The 18,167-nt window shown below is 43.4% G+C and overlaps 1 protein-coding gene across 2 annotated transcripts in view; it reads right to left on the bottom strand.

Annotated features, from left to right (window-relative positions):
* LOC147302420 (partitioning defective 3 homolog B-like) overlaps positions 1–18,167 on the bottom strand; it is a 200,050-nt gene that overhangs the window by 45,935 nt on the left and 135,948 nt on the right. For both annotated transcript variants that reach the window (XM_086282053.1, XM_086282054.1), the window contains exons 20-21: positions 12,984–13,094; positions 12,369–12,659 (exon numbers count right to left, since the gene is read on the bottom strand). In XM_086282053.1, the coding sequence (XP_086138179.1) occupies positions 12,369–12,659; positions 12,984–13,094 (402 nt within the window). The remainder of the gene's footprint in view (positions 1–12,368; positions 12,660–12,983; positions 13,095–18,167) is intronic.

The following is an 18,167-nucleotide window of genomic DNA, read 5'->3' as shown; positions in this document are numbered from 1 at the left end:
CAGATGAAACCAAAGTAGAACTTTTTGGTATAAACTCAACTCGTCGTGTTTGGAGGACGAAGAATACTGAGTTGCATCCCAAGAACACCATACCTACTGTGAAGCATGGGGGTGGAAACATCATGCTATGGGGCTGTTTTTCTGCCAAGGGGACAGGACGACTGATCCGTGTTAAGGACAGAATGAATGGGGCCGTGTATCGTGAGATTTTGAGCCAAAACCTCCTTCCATCAGTGAGAACTTTGAAGATGAAACGAGGCTGGGTCTTCCAACATGACAATGATCCAAAACACACCGCCCGGGCAACAAAGGAGTGGCTCCGTAAGAAGCATTTGAAAGTCCTGGAGTGGCCTAGCCAGTCTCCAGACCTCAACCCCATAGAAAATCTGTGGCGGGAGTTGAAAGTCCGTGTTGCTCAGCGACAGCCCCAAAACATCACTGCTCTCGAGAAGATCTGCATGGAGGAATGGGCCAAAATACCAGCTACTGTGTGTGCAAACCTGGTAAAGACCTATAGTAAACGTTTGACCTCTGTTATTGCCAACAAAGGTTATGTTACAAAGTATTGAGTTGTATTTTTGTTATTGACCAAATACTTATTTTCCACCCTGATTTACGAATAAATTCTTTACAAATCCTACCATGTGGATTCATGGATTTTTTTTTTCACATTCTGTCTCTCACAGTTAAAGTGTACCTCTGGTGCAAATTACTGACCTCTGTCATCATTTTAAGTGGGGGAACTTGCACAATCGGTGGCTGACTAAATACTTTTTTGCCCCACTGTAACAAAAGCCCATGATCATCTACTTCACAGGACTCCTCTTTCTAAAAGCTCTGTCATTTGGAAGGGGCCCAGTAGACCTGCTACTCCTACACATTAGAAGAAGGCAGTTGTGGTGGTTTGGGCACCACGATGCCTCCTGATTGCCTCCAAGGGGAGCTTCAACTGCTAGGAGACCCCGCACCAGAGCCAGGATACACTGGAGAGATTATGTGAACACCTTGATGGTCTCTAGAAAAAGTGGGGGAGGTGGTGAAAGAGAAAGGAGGTGTGGGCATTCTTGTTTAAACTGCTGGTCCTATGACCCACACCCAGAAAAGTGGCAGAAATAAGTCGGTTGGTTGGTTGGTTGGGATTCTGCAGAACTTTCTGAGTGCAAATACACATCAAATGGGTTTCTCTGTCTGAGAAATACACACAGAGGGTGTATTGAGTGGTTGAGACTATTGTTGTGTTCTCATGTTTCTTTAGTTAGCGAGTATTGTGTAGTGAAAAATAAAAACAGGTGAATGACTGGTTTAAAACAAAGACACGGGTTCTCATTATGTGAGGAACCAGAGTTTTGTAGTGATTTTCTGCCATTTGTACATTAATGTTCAGTCTAAGTGACCGACATGTAAAGACTTTATGGATTTATTGCTTTGTTGCAGTCTAAAGTGTTATTTTGCCATATCAACTCAAGTACAGAAAATTGACATCATTTAAGTTACGTCTCGTTCAAATACTTTATCCCATGCATACTTCACAGTACCTGACTACACAGACTGATCTAACAGTGCTGTGAGAAGGAAAACTGGAGGAGGACGGAGATGGAGAGTGGAGAGGGAGAAGATGAGACACAGTAGCAGGAAATGAAAGCTGCGTCAGACGACAGAATGAGAGCAGAAGTAAACAGCAACATAAAGACTGAGATGGCAACTTGGAAAAGGAGTAAAAGCACGAACAGGGGGACTAGGCCGAGAGAACAGAAGCACCGGTGATAGGAAAGCAAGCGGGAGAAAATGTGTGAGAAAAGCAACTATCCTGTGGTGTTAGCCAGTGTGAGGGCAGACTAATTAGGAAGTGTGCACTGCCGCCGGCTGGTTTGGCGACTTCTTCTTGCAGGGGCCAGCTGATTTTAACACAACGCACTGGGGGAAAAGAGCTCAGACGGGCAGGCTTTTCTTTGCTGCTTGCATGCTGGAGGTAAGCACACTTCAAAGTGCATGATCAATGTTTGGCTTCCTGGTGAAATATTGGAAACAGACTCAGACAGAAACTCATTGGTGCTCCAAACTAAAAGCAACGGAAAAACAGAGTTTTTTCCTCCTTTTACTTTTGCCCTAAAGAACCACAACCAATGGAACACATTCATTTTCTATCAGTTACACTGATTCTTACTGAAACCTGAAACTGAGTACTAATACATACAAGAGTAACTCAGACTGTTTTTTTTTTAACCCATAATGAAGTTGATATGCTAAGAAAGATGCTAACAATCAATCTCTACACCCACCCACTTTCAACTGTCCAGGATGTCTGAGCGCCAGTAAAAAGCTCTCTCTTCTGTGAAGATAGCTCTGATACAGATGTAATCTTGCTAGCATTTTCAGGTCAGCCTCAGGGTCTCCTCTGGGCTGGTTCTGCCAAAAAACATCTCACCTATGAGGCATCCAGGAGGCATCTTAGTCGGTTCGCCTAACCAGCTCAAATGACCCTGCTTTAGTCCCAGCCCCACACCAGTGGGTTAAGTCCTCACCCAAAGGAGAACACAGACACACTTGGGAGAAAGCTAATTTGCTTCCATGATCTTATTCTTTACCCACGACACCTCTATTTGGACAGGCATGGAGACAGCGGAGGTCAAAGGCCGTGGCAGTCTAGTCTAGTGCTAAGGCTCTTCAAGAATCCAGTAATTCAGCACCGGTTATTGTTTTTTAATATCTTGACGTTATAAATATACAAATAAAATTAAATAAGGTGGAGAAGAAGATGCTTTTGGTTACACTGATCACAGCTCAGCCTATGCATACATGTCAAAAGCCAACAATGCCCCCCTGCCAAAAACAAAAAAAACCAAAAAGGTTTTCGGAAGTCCAAATTAATTCGATCACCCCCAGCATCCTGCTCAACAAACACATTACTCACCATGCATCTGTTTTCTGTTGTTAGACAAGCGCGTGGTAATGATAACAATAAATTGATTAACTGACAATCTGAAACTAGCCTCCAGTAAAACAGGCTGCTTACTCTATGACTGACCACAGAGAACAGAGCAACGGGAAACATTTTAACAGCTTAGATCAGGGGTGGGCAATCTCAGTCCACGAGGGCCGGTGTCCCTGCAGGTTTTAGATCTCACCTTGGGTCAACACACCTGAATCACATGATTAGTTCGTTACCAGGCCTCTGGAGAACTTCAGGACATGTTGAGGAGCTAATTTAGCCATTTACATCAGCTGTGTTGGTTCGAGGACACATCTAAAACCTGCAGGGACACCGGCCCTCGTGGACTGAGATTGCCCACCCCTGGCTTGGATAGATCACAAATAAAAAAGACACAAAGGTCTTAATATGGAGTACACACTAATGAAGTGTTGTTTTCAACTAGAAGTCTACTTCAGGCAGATGCTGTCGGGCGGCTAAAATCCTCGGCAGAACACAAGAAGTTGCATTTTTCTGCTTCTGTTTTCTGCTGTACAGAAAAGGTAAATTTCAGCATTTGTCTTAATGAGCAGTCTCATTATATAAAGTCTGCTTTGCACCTCTTTAACGCTGCTTCCGCCTGTAGCAGAATAAAACTGCTTCCTCTATCGGACCAATATTCAGAGTGTGCAAGGAAACCAGTGCTATTCATGGCATTGCTAAAAAAAAAAAAAAAGACGTAACATTTCTATATCCAACAGCGCGTGTAGCACTTTTCCTAAAATATTTCAACAATTACTCATGCTTGTCTGGAGTGATTTGAGCATTCCAGTTTGCCACAGTGTCAGGTAAACCTAGAGGCATGTAATCCTCATGCCACTGCTCCAACCACGGCAGCAACGCGCCGTTTACTTAGCCTCGTCTCCCCGTTCTTAGCACAGTGTCGCAATTTACGACACAACCCCTCACGAGCCTTCACATCTCTGCTCTTTGGCCTCCTGTTCTTTCTCACTCCTCTTTCATCTCATCTTTCTTGCTCCAGCTACAAAGACTGCCTCCTGGCTAATAAAATTTGACAAGCATAGCCAACCTTTTTTCTCCACAGGTCAGCTTCTAGCACAGCTCTAATCGAATGCGACGCTCATCAGCGTACACACCTGCCATCGGAGGTCTAATGAAAATGTCCGACAGCGAATTAGGGAGACAGTGCTGGAAGTCCACCGCTGAGGGGCCTTGACAGGAAGTTGAGGGGAGGGGGCACCGGCATGTCTCAGATGACAACGAAGCATTTATATATATACACACCAACCTCCAAAATCAACTAGATAAATTAGCTTAAGGATTTCATATTTCTTTATAAATCATATTTTTGGGAAGTATCATTAAAACTGAGAGGTTTTAATAAGAATTTCACATGCAACAACTTAAAAAGGAACTACTTTGTAGGAGCAGAAGGTCTAAAAAGTCAGAAGCAGGCCTGTTTGTGCTTCAACTTACAGAAACACAAACGCAATAAACGAGCTTACACCTGTGATTTTGTGTGGATAAAACCCACTGGACCACACACAGAAATGTTGCTAGGTTACGCTGGGCTTTCTCACAGAAATATTACATGTGGGTGGCTGTGTGTGTGCGTCTATTTCTGACTGTGTGTGTGCGTTTATGTGTGTGAATAAAAGGCACAGAGGTTCCAACCTCATGACCAGCAACACGTGTTTTAACAGATGTGCAGACTTACCCAAAAAAATGAGAAAGAAAAGCAGTTATGAAAGCGCATGTGCGCCTTTTGTATGTACTATATGATCTCAGTGACGCTGCTACTGTATTTAAAGGAAAACTCTTGTCTATTACCACAACTCTAGATCACAAAAAGGAAAACTGCTTAAACGCACAATACCTCTTTAGTTCATACTGAAAACGACAACACAGGTGACTGAAGCCGTTTACAGAGATGAGATTTGTAGCATTGTTTGTAACATTTAAGGCTAAAACGAGGCCCTAACAGTAGCAGTTCAGCTTATTGGTGCGGCCCTCCACAACAGTCCCAGTTGGGAAAGTTAATTGTTCTCTCCTGTAAGTAACAAACACGATTTCATCCAGACGTGGGTCACGTTTACTTTAAAGCTCGTCCCTGTTTCATTCAACATTACCACAACACTCACGGAAGAGACACAAAACACTTGATGTGACACACAATCTCACCCCGGCAGCTGTGTATTGATAGTTGCTTTGCTAATTAAAGCTGCCACATCCTATTAGGAGTTAAGGGGGAGGCATCTATTCACGCTTTCATGGAATTCAGTAACAAGGTATGGTTTAATTATTAACCTGTAGATTATGAATGACACATCTTAAGTGACGGACACATTTGTTATTAGCTGTTAGATCCTTATTGATCTCGTCTCCGTACCGCTGCTTTCATAGGCTTTGGAAACGTTTGCGAATCTTTCTACTGTCTGTTGCTGCAGGTATGTGATAACCTGAAAACAAACAGCTAGATCTCTCTATAGCTACTAGTTTTGTCATAGTTCAGATTCGATTGATAACCTTCCCAAAGGAGGTTATGTTTTTGGTGGCATTCGCGCAGGGGCGTGATTTCCAGGGGGGTTATGCCCCCCTCCCAATAATCAGACCCAACCAACATAACCCCCTCAATAAAATTATGAATTATCTTACATAAATAGGCTGTTGATTTTCTTTACTCATTTCAGTTATTACTGAATAATAACTAGGGCGATCGTGGCTCAAGAGTTGGGAGTTCGCCTTGTAATCGGAAGGTTGCCGGTTCGAGCCCCGGTCGTTGTGTCCTTGGGCAAGACACTTCACCCGTTGCTTACTGGTGGTGGTCAGGTGGCGCCAGTGTCCGGCAGCCTCGCCTCTGTCAGTGCGCCCCAGGGCAGCTGTGGCTACAATGTAGCTGCCATCACCAGTGTGTGAATGTGTGTGTGAATGGGTGGATGACTGGATGTGTAAAGCGCTTTGGGGTCCTTAGGGGCTAGTAAAGCGCTATACAAATAAAGGCCATTTACCATTTACCATTCAGTTATTACCAGCAAAATAGTTGCATGTTTAATCATGATGTGTTCGCGTGTTTGTAAACACAGTAGCTCAAAAAGTTTTGAATGGATTCTGATAAAAGTTTGTAGATCTGAGGTCATGATAACAATCCAGTAACATTTAGCTTACATCAACCATGGTCTTAAGGTCAACTCAATGATTTATCAGTAAAAACCATGCAACATAAAAACATTTGAACATATCCAAGTTTTTTTGGGGGGAAACAAAATAAACTGGTGATCAAAAAGTTTTCACTGGATATTTTTCACGAAACGTTTTTTTTTTCTAAACGTATTAAACAATGAAATAAAAGTTATTAGATTCATTTAACTAAAAAAATATGGGTTTCAACAGAGCTAATAACAAAAGCCTGCACTTCGCACTTGCTTTTTACTGCACTGTGAACTTCTTAAAGTACTTTTAAAAAGAACAATACTGTTCCCTTAAAAGCCCGGAGAGTGAGCCGTCTTTGCACTCTTGGATGACAGACGGTCATCATGACAGTAGAGACGTAACCATAAAGTTGCATTATATAAACATTTGAGGCTGTAATAGCTTCTGTACCAGGGCTTTGTAAAACAAGGCTGGTGTTTTGTGATTTTTGAGAAGTCAGTCTGTTGTTTTTACTGTATGTTCTGTGTGATGTCTGGGTTAAAATAAGGAAACACTCCTTATTGGTCCCGTGTGTAAAACAAACAAACCGAGCCCTTTTCCCCCCATAAAGGAGCGACTTTAAAAAATTAATCAGATAACCCCTGTGACACATACTGAAGTGGAAGCGGGCATTTCACGCTAAAAGTTTTTATCGCAGTTCTAATCATGCACGGATGTCAACGTGATGAGGGTGTCATCACACACAAAGTATCATAGATAGCTTTAAATATACTGTAGCTTCAACTTTGACATGCAGCCCTGCAGTTACTCAAACAGGAGCAAAGAGTGAATGTATCTGCAGATGATTTACATTTCATAGGGTAAATTAATGATGGCCATCGACCTGTGTCGCATGTCATTCCCGCTCCCATCCTCCTTATTGCCTGGAACGGCCATTGTTGGTCACTATCTGTCACATAAATGAGAAAAATGAAGCACTATGACAGCGGGCAGACGAGTAGCAGCCAGACTTCCAGTAGTCCTCATCCCGTACTTGTTATTAAGTTCATTCTTTATTTTGATATCCTGATTGACTTCCTAATAGTACAATGACATACGACAGCTTGCCAACATTGTCTCATTATTACTGATCACTAATACAATAAATAAGGCGAAAAAATGAACGAGGGGTTTACCTTGTAGGATGGAGATGAATTAATTGAATTATTATGAACATGTGCAGTATGGCTGTCCTCTAACTACATTATTAGACATTTATTTGTATCCCTTTGTCTCTACAGACACCTTCTCACACAGAGTTAACAAGCCAAAGAAGACTCCTCTCATCCATCATGTTAATGCTAAAGTCTAATATACATTAGGAGCAAAACAGAGAAGCGAGAATGGATATGTGACGCACCGAGTGTGAGAGAAACTGAGGGAGAAAGAGTAGAGGGAGAAAACAGGCTGGTAATGAAGTACCCACCACTAGTGGATAAGAGCTAAAGTGGTCTAACAGATCTGTCAGGCTGCTAGACTGTGGCTAATTATCCCTCCTCCTCTTTTGTCTGCGTCCTCTCCTCTGTCACTTCTTCTCTCTCGAATTTACTCTGCCCGGCGTGTTTTTCTCTCCACTTTGGCTCCGTCGTTTTCTCCCCTCTTTCCCTGCTTTTTCTCGTCTCTCTCTCCCTCCGTCTGTCCCATCTTCCCATTTCCCATCTGTCTCCCCTTCCATGTCCAATCCCTTTCTCTTTCTCTCTCTTTTTTTCTTCCCTGGATGAGATTGGGTGTCTGGGGCTTAGTTTTTGATTTGCAAGTCAATCGTAATTTTCTGTCAGAGAGTTTAAGTTGAGGGAAGTTTTTAATATGGCCTGTATTATTTCATACGGGAAATGATAAATTTGCATTAGAATCCTCTTTAGAGTTTCTCCTTTTTTTCCTCTCTCAAATACAAAAAGCAGCTGAAAGTTACGGTTCTCAAAACTGCAGCGGTAATAATATATAATATGGAACGAATGACAACATTGATAAGCAGTGCATTTCTGAAAGCATGGGCCCTTTGTTAGACTAACAATGAGGGGCTCTGACATCCAAATATTACAGCAAAGGACACGTTTTACTCAAATTAAAGTACATTTTATTATTAAACTACTTTAAATGCCTCTCAAAACACTGCGACTTGCACAATTCCTATTTTTGCGCATAGATATAGATCCATTCATGTTGGAAAAATAAAATGTTTTAGGATATCAATTGGATTGGCACATAAACCAAGCTCCAGCACTGCAATAATATAAAATTCAATGACTGTGAGCTTAGAGTGACGCTTAGCATCTCAGACAGGCAGGTTTTAATGGGCAAACTTGACTGAACTCATGTAGAAGTGTATGAGATAGACATTAGATAGACCTAATGAGACGTGAGCCATTGGTTTGTGAAGCCCGACTCTGAAGGCTCGGTGTTAGCATTTTGGCAAGCCAATTTGGATTTTTGGTGCCAAATCTGACCACAATTGGATAAGAATGTTGAGTGGTAGCTAATGCAAGGTGCATCCATAGGCTGTATGGGAGCACTAACTTCTTGGATGGCCTGGTAATAAAATTAAAAGCAGAGTTAGACATATTATATGCCAGACAATTGCATTAAAAATCCCCCCGAAAAAACGGCACGTCGTCAAGAAGTCCAGTGCAGCGACTCAAATTAACAGAGGTGAAGCCCCAGCAGACAGCTACCAGCTACAGCCGCCTCGTGTCCACATAAATCTGACTTTAAGCATTCATCAAGTTTAAACAGTTTTTGTAAGCATGCCTTTTTTTCCACTGTAAAGTTGGACATTTTAACATGCGAGTCTATAGAGATTGACTTGCTTTTGGTGATCTCAAGAGACTGTAGATCAAATGTTCAAGCTGTTATAATGACCTATAGTTAACGCTTCAAGTAGAAGTACAGTGCATTACTGGTGTCAACCTCACATGGTTAAAAGAAAGAAAGAAAAAACACGTAGTGTTTGAATTATCACAGTATTCATCATATGGCACCCATGGCCTCCTCAAACTGTCTCTAGTAATTCTGGTTGTATTTGTTTTGCATGTATGTCAAGAGGTGTCCGATCCAGATTGCATGATTTTAGTGCCAAGCATGAACAGACAAGGATAGAGCTGGTGACTTGAAATTGAAATAACATTAAATTGAATAGAGGGCTCAGAAGAGGCAACCTTATGCTTTCAGGGAAGTGTACCGCTGCACCTGGACCCTGTGTTTGTGCGCGTCACTAGGCATGTAATCTTTCTAAATATGAATAATGTTGAATTTTTAGACAAGAGACATGATTTTTGGTACCATAAGCTTTCTGGTTCCCAAGCCAGTGTACTCCTAGTGCAAATTCCAAGCCCAGATAAATGGAGAGGGTAGAGTCACGAAGAGCATCCGGCATTAAATCTTTACAAAACATGTGGATCATGAGTAAGATTGCTATACTGTATTAGTTGGGGTCTGGGTTAACAATGACTGCGATCGATGCTGTTGAGCTGGAGGGTACCAGTGGAAACTGTGCTAGCGTTGGCTGAGGAAAAGCCGGAGCAGAGGAAGCAAGGGATAGGATTAGAAGGGAGATGAACCATGTGGCATTATTTGCCTCCTTTTAGCGCAGCAGCTGAAAACAGGAATACGGAAACAGTGTAACACTTTAAAATAAAGCCAACAACTAAGGGCATGAAAAAAGAAATGATTACACTGAAAATAACTAAGTAATTTAGCAGAAAAACAAAAGATATTGTCCCATCTTACATTATATGCTGTACTTTTTTAGGCAAGTGGTGTAATATGGGGTGAATGAAGGTCACTGAGGGTTTTTTTTTTTAGGTTTCAGGGTTTTAAAAAACATATTTGTTTAATATTTGTTATGTTGATGTGTATGATGAATATTCAATTATTCCATTTTATCAATATAAATGTGATACCGACGGGCGATCGTGGCTCAAGAGTTGGGAGTTCGCCTTGTAATCGGAAGGTTGCCGGTTCGAGCCCCGGCTCAGACAGTCTCGCTTGTTGTGTCCTTGGACAAGACACTTCACCTACCGCCTACTGGTGATGGCCAGAGGGGCCGATGGCGCGATATGGCAGCCTCGCTTCTGTCAGTGCGCCCCAGGGCAGCTGTGGCTACAATGTAGCTGCCTCCACCACTGTGTGAATGTGAGAGTGAATGAATAGTGGAATTGTAACGCGCTTTGAGGGCCCCGAAAAGCGCTATATAAATGCAATCCATTATTATTAATATTACTTTCCTGGAAAATAGCTGTTTTTATGGAAAATTACCAAGAAATCTTTTCTGGTAGAAAACCCAGAATTTAGGCACTGTCATGGTCCTGGGCCATGTGGGCCCAGTATTCTTAGTTTTCATGTATTTTTGTATTTTGTTCTTTATTTAGGCCATGCTTCCTGGGTTGATCTGTTACGTTGTTCCTTATGTGTTTTCCCGTTGTGACTCTCACCCCCTGTGTGCCCCTCTGTGTATCTGAGCCCTCGTCTCTCCTTATGTTTTATTCCATGTTTCCCCAGCCCGTTATGTCTGTGTTTTCCCCGTGCTCTCTCTCCTCCTGTCTGAACCTCTGTGCACTTCCTGTTTACTTTGTGACTCTCACGCCTGTACATGTCATGTTCAGTTCACCCCGCCCTGTCTCGTTATGATTATCAGCGTCACCTGTGTTCCCCGTGTGTTCAAACTTTCCTCGTTTACCCTCTGTGTATTTCTGTCTGCGTCTCCCTCTGTTCGGCGTCGCGTTCTCCCTCATGCCGTGTGTGGTTCTCCCCGTGTCTTCCGGTATATGTTACTTTAGCTTTTCCCAGTTTAGTGTAGTTTTGCATTGCTTTTGTATCATCGTTATTGTTTATCACCTGTCAGCAATAAAGCTGCATTTTGAGTTTATCCCCCGTGTCTGTGAGTTTGCAATTTGGGTCCTCATCCTGCCTGCCACACGGCCGACCATGACAGAAGAACGCGACCACGATATGGACCCAGCAATTCACAACCCCTCCGCTGACCTCCGGGAGGATCTGATTTATACAGTGGAGTATCACTGTCAGGAGTGGGTGGTGCTGCCCGAGGGTGAGTACCGGGAGACCGTAGCCGTCCGCCTACAGCGGATGGTGTCCGGACTCCCGTGGCTATTCGGCGCGCTCCACCCCCACATCCAGGACTTCCTCGTCTCCACTGTAGGCGTCCTCCCGGAGCGGTCGCTCCTGTACGAAGAGCCGGAGGATGTTCAGCCCGGCCCGCTGACGGATTCGCGGCCCGGCTCGTCTCCTCCCCCTTCCCGGAGAAAACGGCGTTCACGTGCTGAACGCGTACCGCTACTTTGAAGTTTGTTTTTCGCGCTACTTCGTACGGCACTACGTTGCCTGGCGGACGGACATGTGACTAACATACCACTCTTGAACCCCGATCCTTCCGCCAGGCAACGTAGTGCCGTACAACAGCGGAACACACAAAACAAATCGTCTTACGATATCACAAAAATCATGGAAAATCCATAGAAAAGCCGCACCTGACTAAAAGCCGCAGGGTTCAAAGCTTGTGCAAAAAGTAGCGGCTTATAGCCCGACAATTACGGTAAATATAATTACATTGTGTACACTGAATTACCGAGGAATTACGCCCTTTGTCGTATTATAAAGTGTTACTAAAAACAGCTGCCAGTGGGGGAAAACTGAAATCTTGACCCAGGTGTCCATTGGCTTCACAGAAGCCCCCAAAATACTGGCAGCTGCTCCCCAGACGCTAACCAGCAAGTTCCCAAACAGATAAGAGCGTGGCTGGGGGCAAGAGAAGCATAATCTCGACACCCATTTAACTCTTAGCAAACATTTTAGAAGGAAAATATGTTGAAACCATCCGTGGCAGTAAAAGGTGACGTATCAATTGATTGTAGCCAGCTGTCCTAACAGTCACAGAAAAATGATATTGCATACGTTTTAAAGATTATGAAAGGTCAAATCTATAGAAAAGACAACAGAGAATGAAATGCATGCTGTTACTGTGTAACCATGCCTTCATGTTTTATGCATGTCTCAGTTTAGCAGATCGTGAATGTAGATTTGTGTAAATATTCTCTCACTTACGCCAATCAAACCATGGCCAGTGACCTTGTGTGACTCCACCTGTACACTGAAATCGCAACTCGGAGCAGAAGCACAGGTGCAAATGCCAAACATGCATTTAAAACACAGAGATGTGTAATATCGTACTTGCGAGCTCAAATTAAGAGAACATTTTATTTAAATCTAGCACTTTTCCACCGTGTCCCTCTCTCACCTGTCTGCCTGATTCTGCTGCTGGGTCTGTGAAGCAGGCGGAGCTCTGGACTTGTTCACCTTGGCGTAGAGCCCGTCGATGTCCTCGAAGGGCGCCTGCTGCGGGCCGGACACCCCGGCTGGTACTGCGGGGGAGGGCGTACGGCTGATGTACGACTGCGGCGAGGGCGGCTGGCGGAAGTTGTTGATGCGAGCGTAGTTTGGGTCGCTTTCATCGTCCTCCACGTCAGGGAGGGAGGACGGGTCAGGGGTGGCGGGGCCGGATTGGACCTCGGCGTAACGCGGGTCGAAGCTGTAAGCAAGGAGGAGAGGCGTTACACAGGAGCACAGGCGCAGCAAAAATACATGTTTTACACATTTTCCCTGTGATTCTTCGTCTGTGACAGACATTCGGCTGAGCAGTTGTTATGGAGGAGCAGGTGGGCACATCAGAGCTGTCAGGTAAGATGCCAATCGCAGCACTTTACTACTGTGACAAATGCTGGTCTATTATTATTCTACTGTACATGTTGTAAGCCGCTCTGTTATCACACCCTCGACTGTGAAATAATAATAAAACAACAACACACAGAATGTCAATTTTTTGGTTGTTGTTGGGGTTTTTTGTGATTCATACCCATCTCTGTCATCAGGGATCCTGTCCAGCTCCTCCTCACTCAGTGCCTCCAGTTTGCTCTTTGAAGCTTTTGCTGCATCTTTGCTCTTGTCTTCCTTCTTCTTGCCAAACCTGGAAACGACAAGAGGGTGAATTTGATCATCTTAAAGCCTCAGGCAGATAAAACCGTGGTGCTCTTATTCTGAAAGGACGGTTTATGGGCTTTAGTATCCTTTTGGAGACTTTAATGATGAAACAACACACTTCACTCAGTCAACAGAGCATGCACGAGTTGATGAAAGAGGCGGAGAGGCTCACACAACATGAAAACACCACACACACACACACTCTTCACTTTGCATCAGCTTTCCAAATCTGCTAGACAAACTCATTGTAACTCCTGTGCGTTCATTAGCGCCTGTGCCTGGAAAAAGACTGCTTAATGATAGATACGGTTATAATGTCACAGCAGGAACTGACAATCCTCACTTTGTGTACGTGTGTGTGTGTGTGTGTGTGTGTGTGTGTGTGTGTGTGTGTGTGCAAATGCAGAAAAAAAAAAGGCGCAGAGCTGTCATGTAGCATATGGAGTATGAATATTTTAACATTTTGTTCAATAAAATAGCTGTTACACCGCAGCAGTGTGTTATCCTTTCCTTATCAACTCTGCCATTACGACCATCATCATCATTATCATTCTGCAGTCTTATTCTCTCGTTTTCGCAGGCAGAACATACTCGTCGCCACCTCTCTTCGACTTACAATGAATCTCGTCTTCGCGCTTTCAAGAAATTAACTGAGCCTTTTGCTCTAAATATTTCATATTCTTCCACCTCTCTTTCACATCGTCGTTCTCGCCGAGCCCGCCACCCTCTCCCTCGCTCTTTTTCGCTCTCTTTCTCTCGCCGCCTCCGCCTCACCCGCCAACCCGCTTCTCTTTTTCTCTCTCACCCTCTCCTTCCCTCTGAGCTCCCGCTGAGCCAATCTAATGTCTGTGTTTATCTCATTAACAGTGAGGCACTTCTCATTACTGCTACAGGCAGATACGTGGCCTGAATGGTAACCCGCTGGCCGCTGGCCTGGCCAAGTGGAAACCTGGACAGGGATGCCACATTGGCCTGGCACCATCCTGCAAACCAATTAGAGTTGTTTTTTAGCTAATCTACCCGCTTCACTTGTACCTGTGTGGGTGACTGCTGCCAAAAGCAGGTCAGATATTCACATTGCTCGAGTTTTACTGTGAAAGATGAAAATAGAGACGCCAAATCAAATCATTTTCTTTTGATATGCACAGTTTGTACTCACGAGGTCGTAAACTCATAGGATTACCTACTTTAACATGACATTTAAACTCAACTCGATTGATATTTCTTTGTGCTCGTGTAACATTTTTTTGTTTTTTATGAGCTTTATCATTCTAAACAGCCATAAAGCCGGTTTCCTACAGCACACACAGATGGCCTCGATAAGCACTGCTATGCTAATTCCTAGCACATAAACATGCCACTCTTTAATCAGAATATTGCAGCTTTTGTCCACGTAACCTGCCTTCACCACTAATTCAGTCTCTGGACAGGACTCTCACATTAGCTCTGTTAAAATTTAGCGATCCAATCAGTAGCAAACACATCCTACTGGGCCTTCAATGGTGCACTATACTGAGGAGTGATCCAAATGAGCATTTCAACTCCCCAGAGTCAGACTGTCAACACTGACTTGTGCTGTAACATACTGATGCAACTGAGGGACAACCTTCCTCATGTATAGCATGAAATTCAAGGTAAAATGTAGCCACTCTGACACACTGGGGTTGATCCAGCTCTCAGTGGAGATGTGAATGTACATGTGGTCCGAACGGGACTAATCTTAAAAATAGCACAAGTGCCAGCGGCCACATTTAATCAAGTAGGATTTGCATTTGTTTAAGTGCAGAATTTCAGATTGGACCTTGTATAAAACTAATAAAAGAGTACTAAGATTAAACTTAATTAACTAAATATTCAGTTTTTTGATAAAGCTTACAGTTGGGTCTGGATCAGGTGACCCTGAACCATCCCATAATTATGCTGCTACAGGCTCAGAACTTCCTGTGACTCACCTCTTTTCACTCCCCAGGGGTTTTTCCTTCTCCCACATTCTATGTTTTATCTACATACACATCCTTTATTCTTTCCTCTTTCCCCTCACACCTTAACCCAGGGGTGTTGAACTCCAGGCCTCGAGGGCTGGTGTCCTGCAGGTTTTAGATATCACCCTGGGTCAACACACCTGAATCAAATGATTAGTTCGTTACCAGGCTTCTGGAGAACTTCAAGACATGTGGAGGAGGTCATTTAGCCATTTAAATCAGCTGTGTTGGATCAAGGACACATCTAAAACCTGCAGGATACCGGCCCTCGAGGCCTGGAGTTTGACACCTTTGCCTTAACGGATCACACCAGAAGACCGCAACTCCCTAAACCTGGTTCTGGTGGAGGTTTCTTCCTATTAAAAGGGAGTTTTTCCTTCTCACCATCACCTAGTTGTTGCTCACAGCTACTGAATGCTGCAGGGTCTTTAACTTGCAGTGTAAAGGACCTTGAAGCAACAGTTGTTGGGATTTGGCACTACATAAATAAACCTGAGGTGAAGTGAACTGAATTAATTTACGTAGGATTGTTTTACTACTGCTTGGTAAACTGCTTTCATCTGTGAAACTCAGCACCATCTGTAATAGTGATTTTTGGCTGACTCGACCTCTTCTCAAGGACCAGTAATTTGTCACACCTGTAGCTTGGAACAAATTCCATGTTTGTCATTTATATTAGGTCAAGAAAAGGAGTGACCTCGTGCAACTTCAGTGTTGTTCTATTCAGCCTAAGCGGAGCAGGGGTCTAATCGACCAGAATAAGTGGAAACACATGTGGCTATGAAGGATCTGTAGGGCAGAGCCCATTATCTCCTTGACTCGACAAAAGTCATGGAAGGCATTACACTGCAGTATTCAGAGGCAGAGCAGCTGGAGCCGTGGCGGGTAAACTGAGCCTGATGTGCAAAATATCTAGCGTTCCCCTTTAAGCAACACTGGCAGAGTTTCACACTGATCTTTGAGCTGTTTTGGGAAGTTTAAAATCTGTCATCTGCAACATCCGTGTTTTATTTTTATTTTTCTTTCGGCGATATCGCGGATGCTAAGCCCCTGCTGCTGTAATGTTTTTCCACCTCTCTTCCTAGAGATCACTTGCCACAGAAACAGTGTGGGCGCTGCTGCAGCATCTTTTTTCTACCCTACAGATTTTTTTTTTTTTTTTTACTTGGAACTATTTTGATTTTGATTTTCTAAGCACTCCCACATTATGCAGGAGCCAAAAGCAGACTAGCAATTACCTCAGCGATAACCATATAAAAATCAGCATCGTCAGAAAAGAAATATCAGCGCTGTTCATCTTCTATGCATCAGTGGACATATAATTATATTACACATAAATATATGATTATCCAAAATCCCAGGTTTAGTCGGCCGAGCTGTTTGCTAGATTCACACCCCCACCCCTCCCAGCCCGCCTTCACACACACACACACACACACACACACACACACACACACACACACACACACACAGCGCCTTAATCAACATTCTGAGGGGGCAGAGGTCCTCAGTTGGACCCATCATTATATCTGCATTAATTAGGAAAGCTTCTTCTTCTCACTGTATTGTCTGAGAAAAGATGGAAAGAAAAAGAAAGAGGGTGGCACAGAACAGGGGTGGGACTCCCAATTAGAGACGTCTACCTTTCCCATCACCTTATGCGTTGTTCATCACCAAACATCCCCCCATCGTTTCCCTATTGCTATGAAACTAATGTCTGCTTCTCTTTTCTCTCTCTCTGTTTTTTAATTACTTTCTTTTTTTGTTGTGGTTTGTTTTTTTAAGCTTCCTCTGTATAGCGCCGGTTTTGCTCTGTCACTGGTTCTGAAATGTGACAGTTAATTTCCTGTTGCGTGCGAGAATGAAGCTGGATAAAAATGTGAAAATGCACCAGCACATTTAAAGACAAAGAACCTACAAAAAAAAAAAAAAAAAAGAAAAGCTCTATGAGCACAAATAACACAGACACAGAGACACACACACACACACACACACAGCAGTAAACTAGAAATAAACAGATTGTTCACAAAAAACAGGTAAGCGGCTGCACACACTAAAGAAGACAGCATATACATCAACAGAGGTAACGAACACACAGTAACTCTGCAGGGAACTGCAAACAGTCTCATGGAATAGGACATCTCATTAACTTAGCATTATCTACCTACACAACCACTCCATCAAACTCTCATTAGAGAAAAGTAGGGGGTCCTTGTGAGTCAGGCTGCTCTGGTGTCCCATTTAATACACTCCCCACTGACACAGGAGTTACTGGGAACCATTATTAGGATGTCGTTGTCATTATTAACCCGCCGCTCCCACAGCCGCCCTGGGATCACCTTGGCAGGCCTGGGACGGTGAGAGGAGATGATGTTGCCTGTTTGTCACTATATATAAAGTACGGTATATTTGTCATGGAGTAATTTTGAAATGTTTGTCTTAAAAAGTTGGTTTTCTTTGACAAACAGCTAATGCTTCACAAAGGCCTTTCCTCTTTTTTTCTTCTTCTTCTCCACTTTGCAGCATCCTAATTTGGACAAACGTTGCAGTGAAATTAACTCATGGTTCAGCAAGACATACTGGACAAGTTCATGCTCCCAACTTTGTGGGAACAGTTTGGGGATGGCCCCTTCCTGTTCCGACATGACTGCACACCAGTACACAAAGCGAGGTCTGTAAAGACATGGATGAGCACATTTGGTGTGGAAGAACTTGACTGGCCTGCACGGAGTCCTGACCTTAACCCGATAGAACAGCTTTGGGATGAATTAGAGCAGAGACTGTGAGTCAGGCCTTCACCTCCAACATCATTGTCTGACCTCACAAATGCATTTCTCTAGGAATCGCCAAAGATTCCCATAAACACTCCTAAGCCTTGTGGAAACCAGAAGAGTTAAAGCTGTTATAGCTGCAAAGGGAGGGCTGCCATCATGTTTAAAACGTGTGTGAAGACAGACAGGCAAATACTTTGGGGAATATTGGCTGATTTTCCTTTTGTTATTTGGAAATCCTATAAATAATTGTATATTTATGCACCAAAAACTTTCCTCTTTTTACTTCTTCTTATGGTTTCCCTA

Source organism: Aulonocara sp. 'chitande type north' Nkhata Bay, linkage group LG23, assembly GCF_057382095.1.
Source record: "Aulonocara sp. 'chitande type north' Nkhata Bay isolate Kocher_YH1m ecotype deep benthic linkage group LG23, A_spYH_male_GT1.1, whole genome shotgun sequence".
NCBI lineage: Eukaryota > Metazoa > Chordata > Actinopteri > Cichliformes > Cichlidae > Aulonocara > Aulonocara sp. 'chitande type north' Nkhata Bay.
The sequence above is the reverse complement of the archived record's forward strand: the minus strand, read 5'-3'. Positions and strand labels throughout refer to the sequence as shown.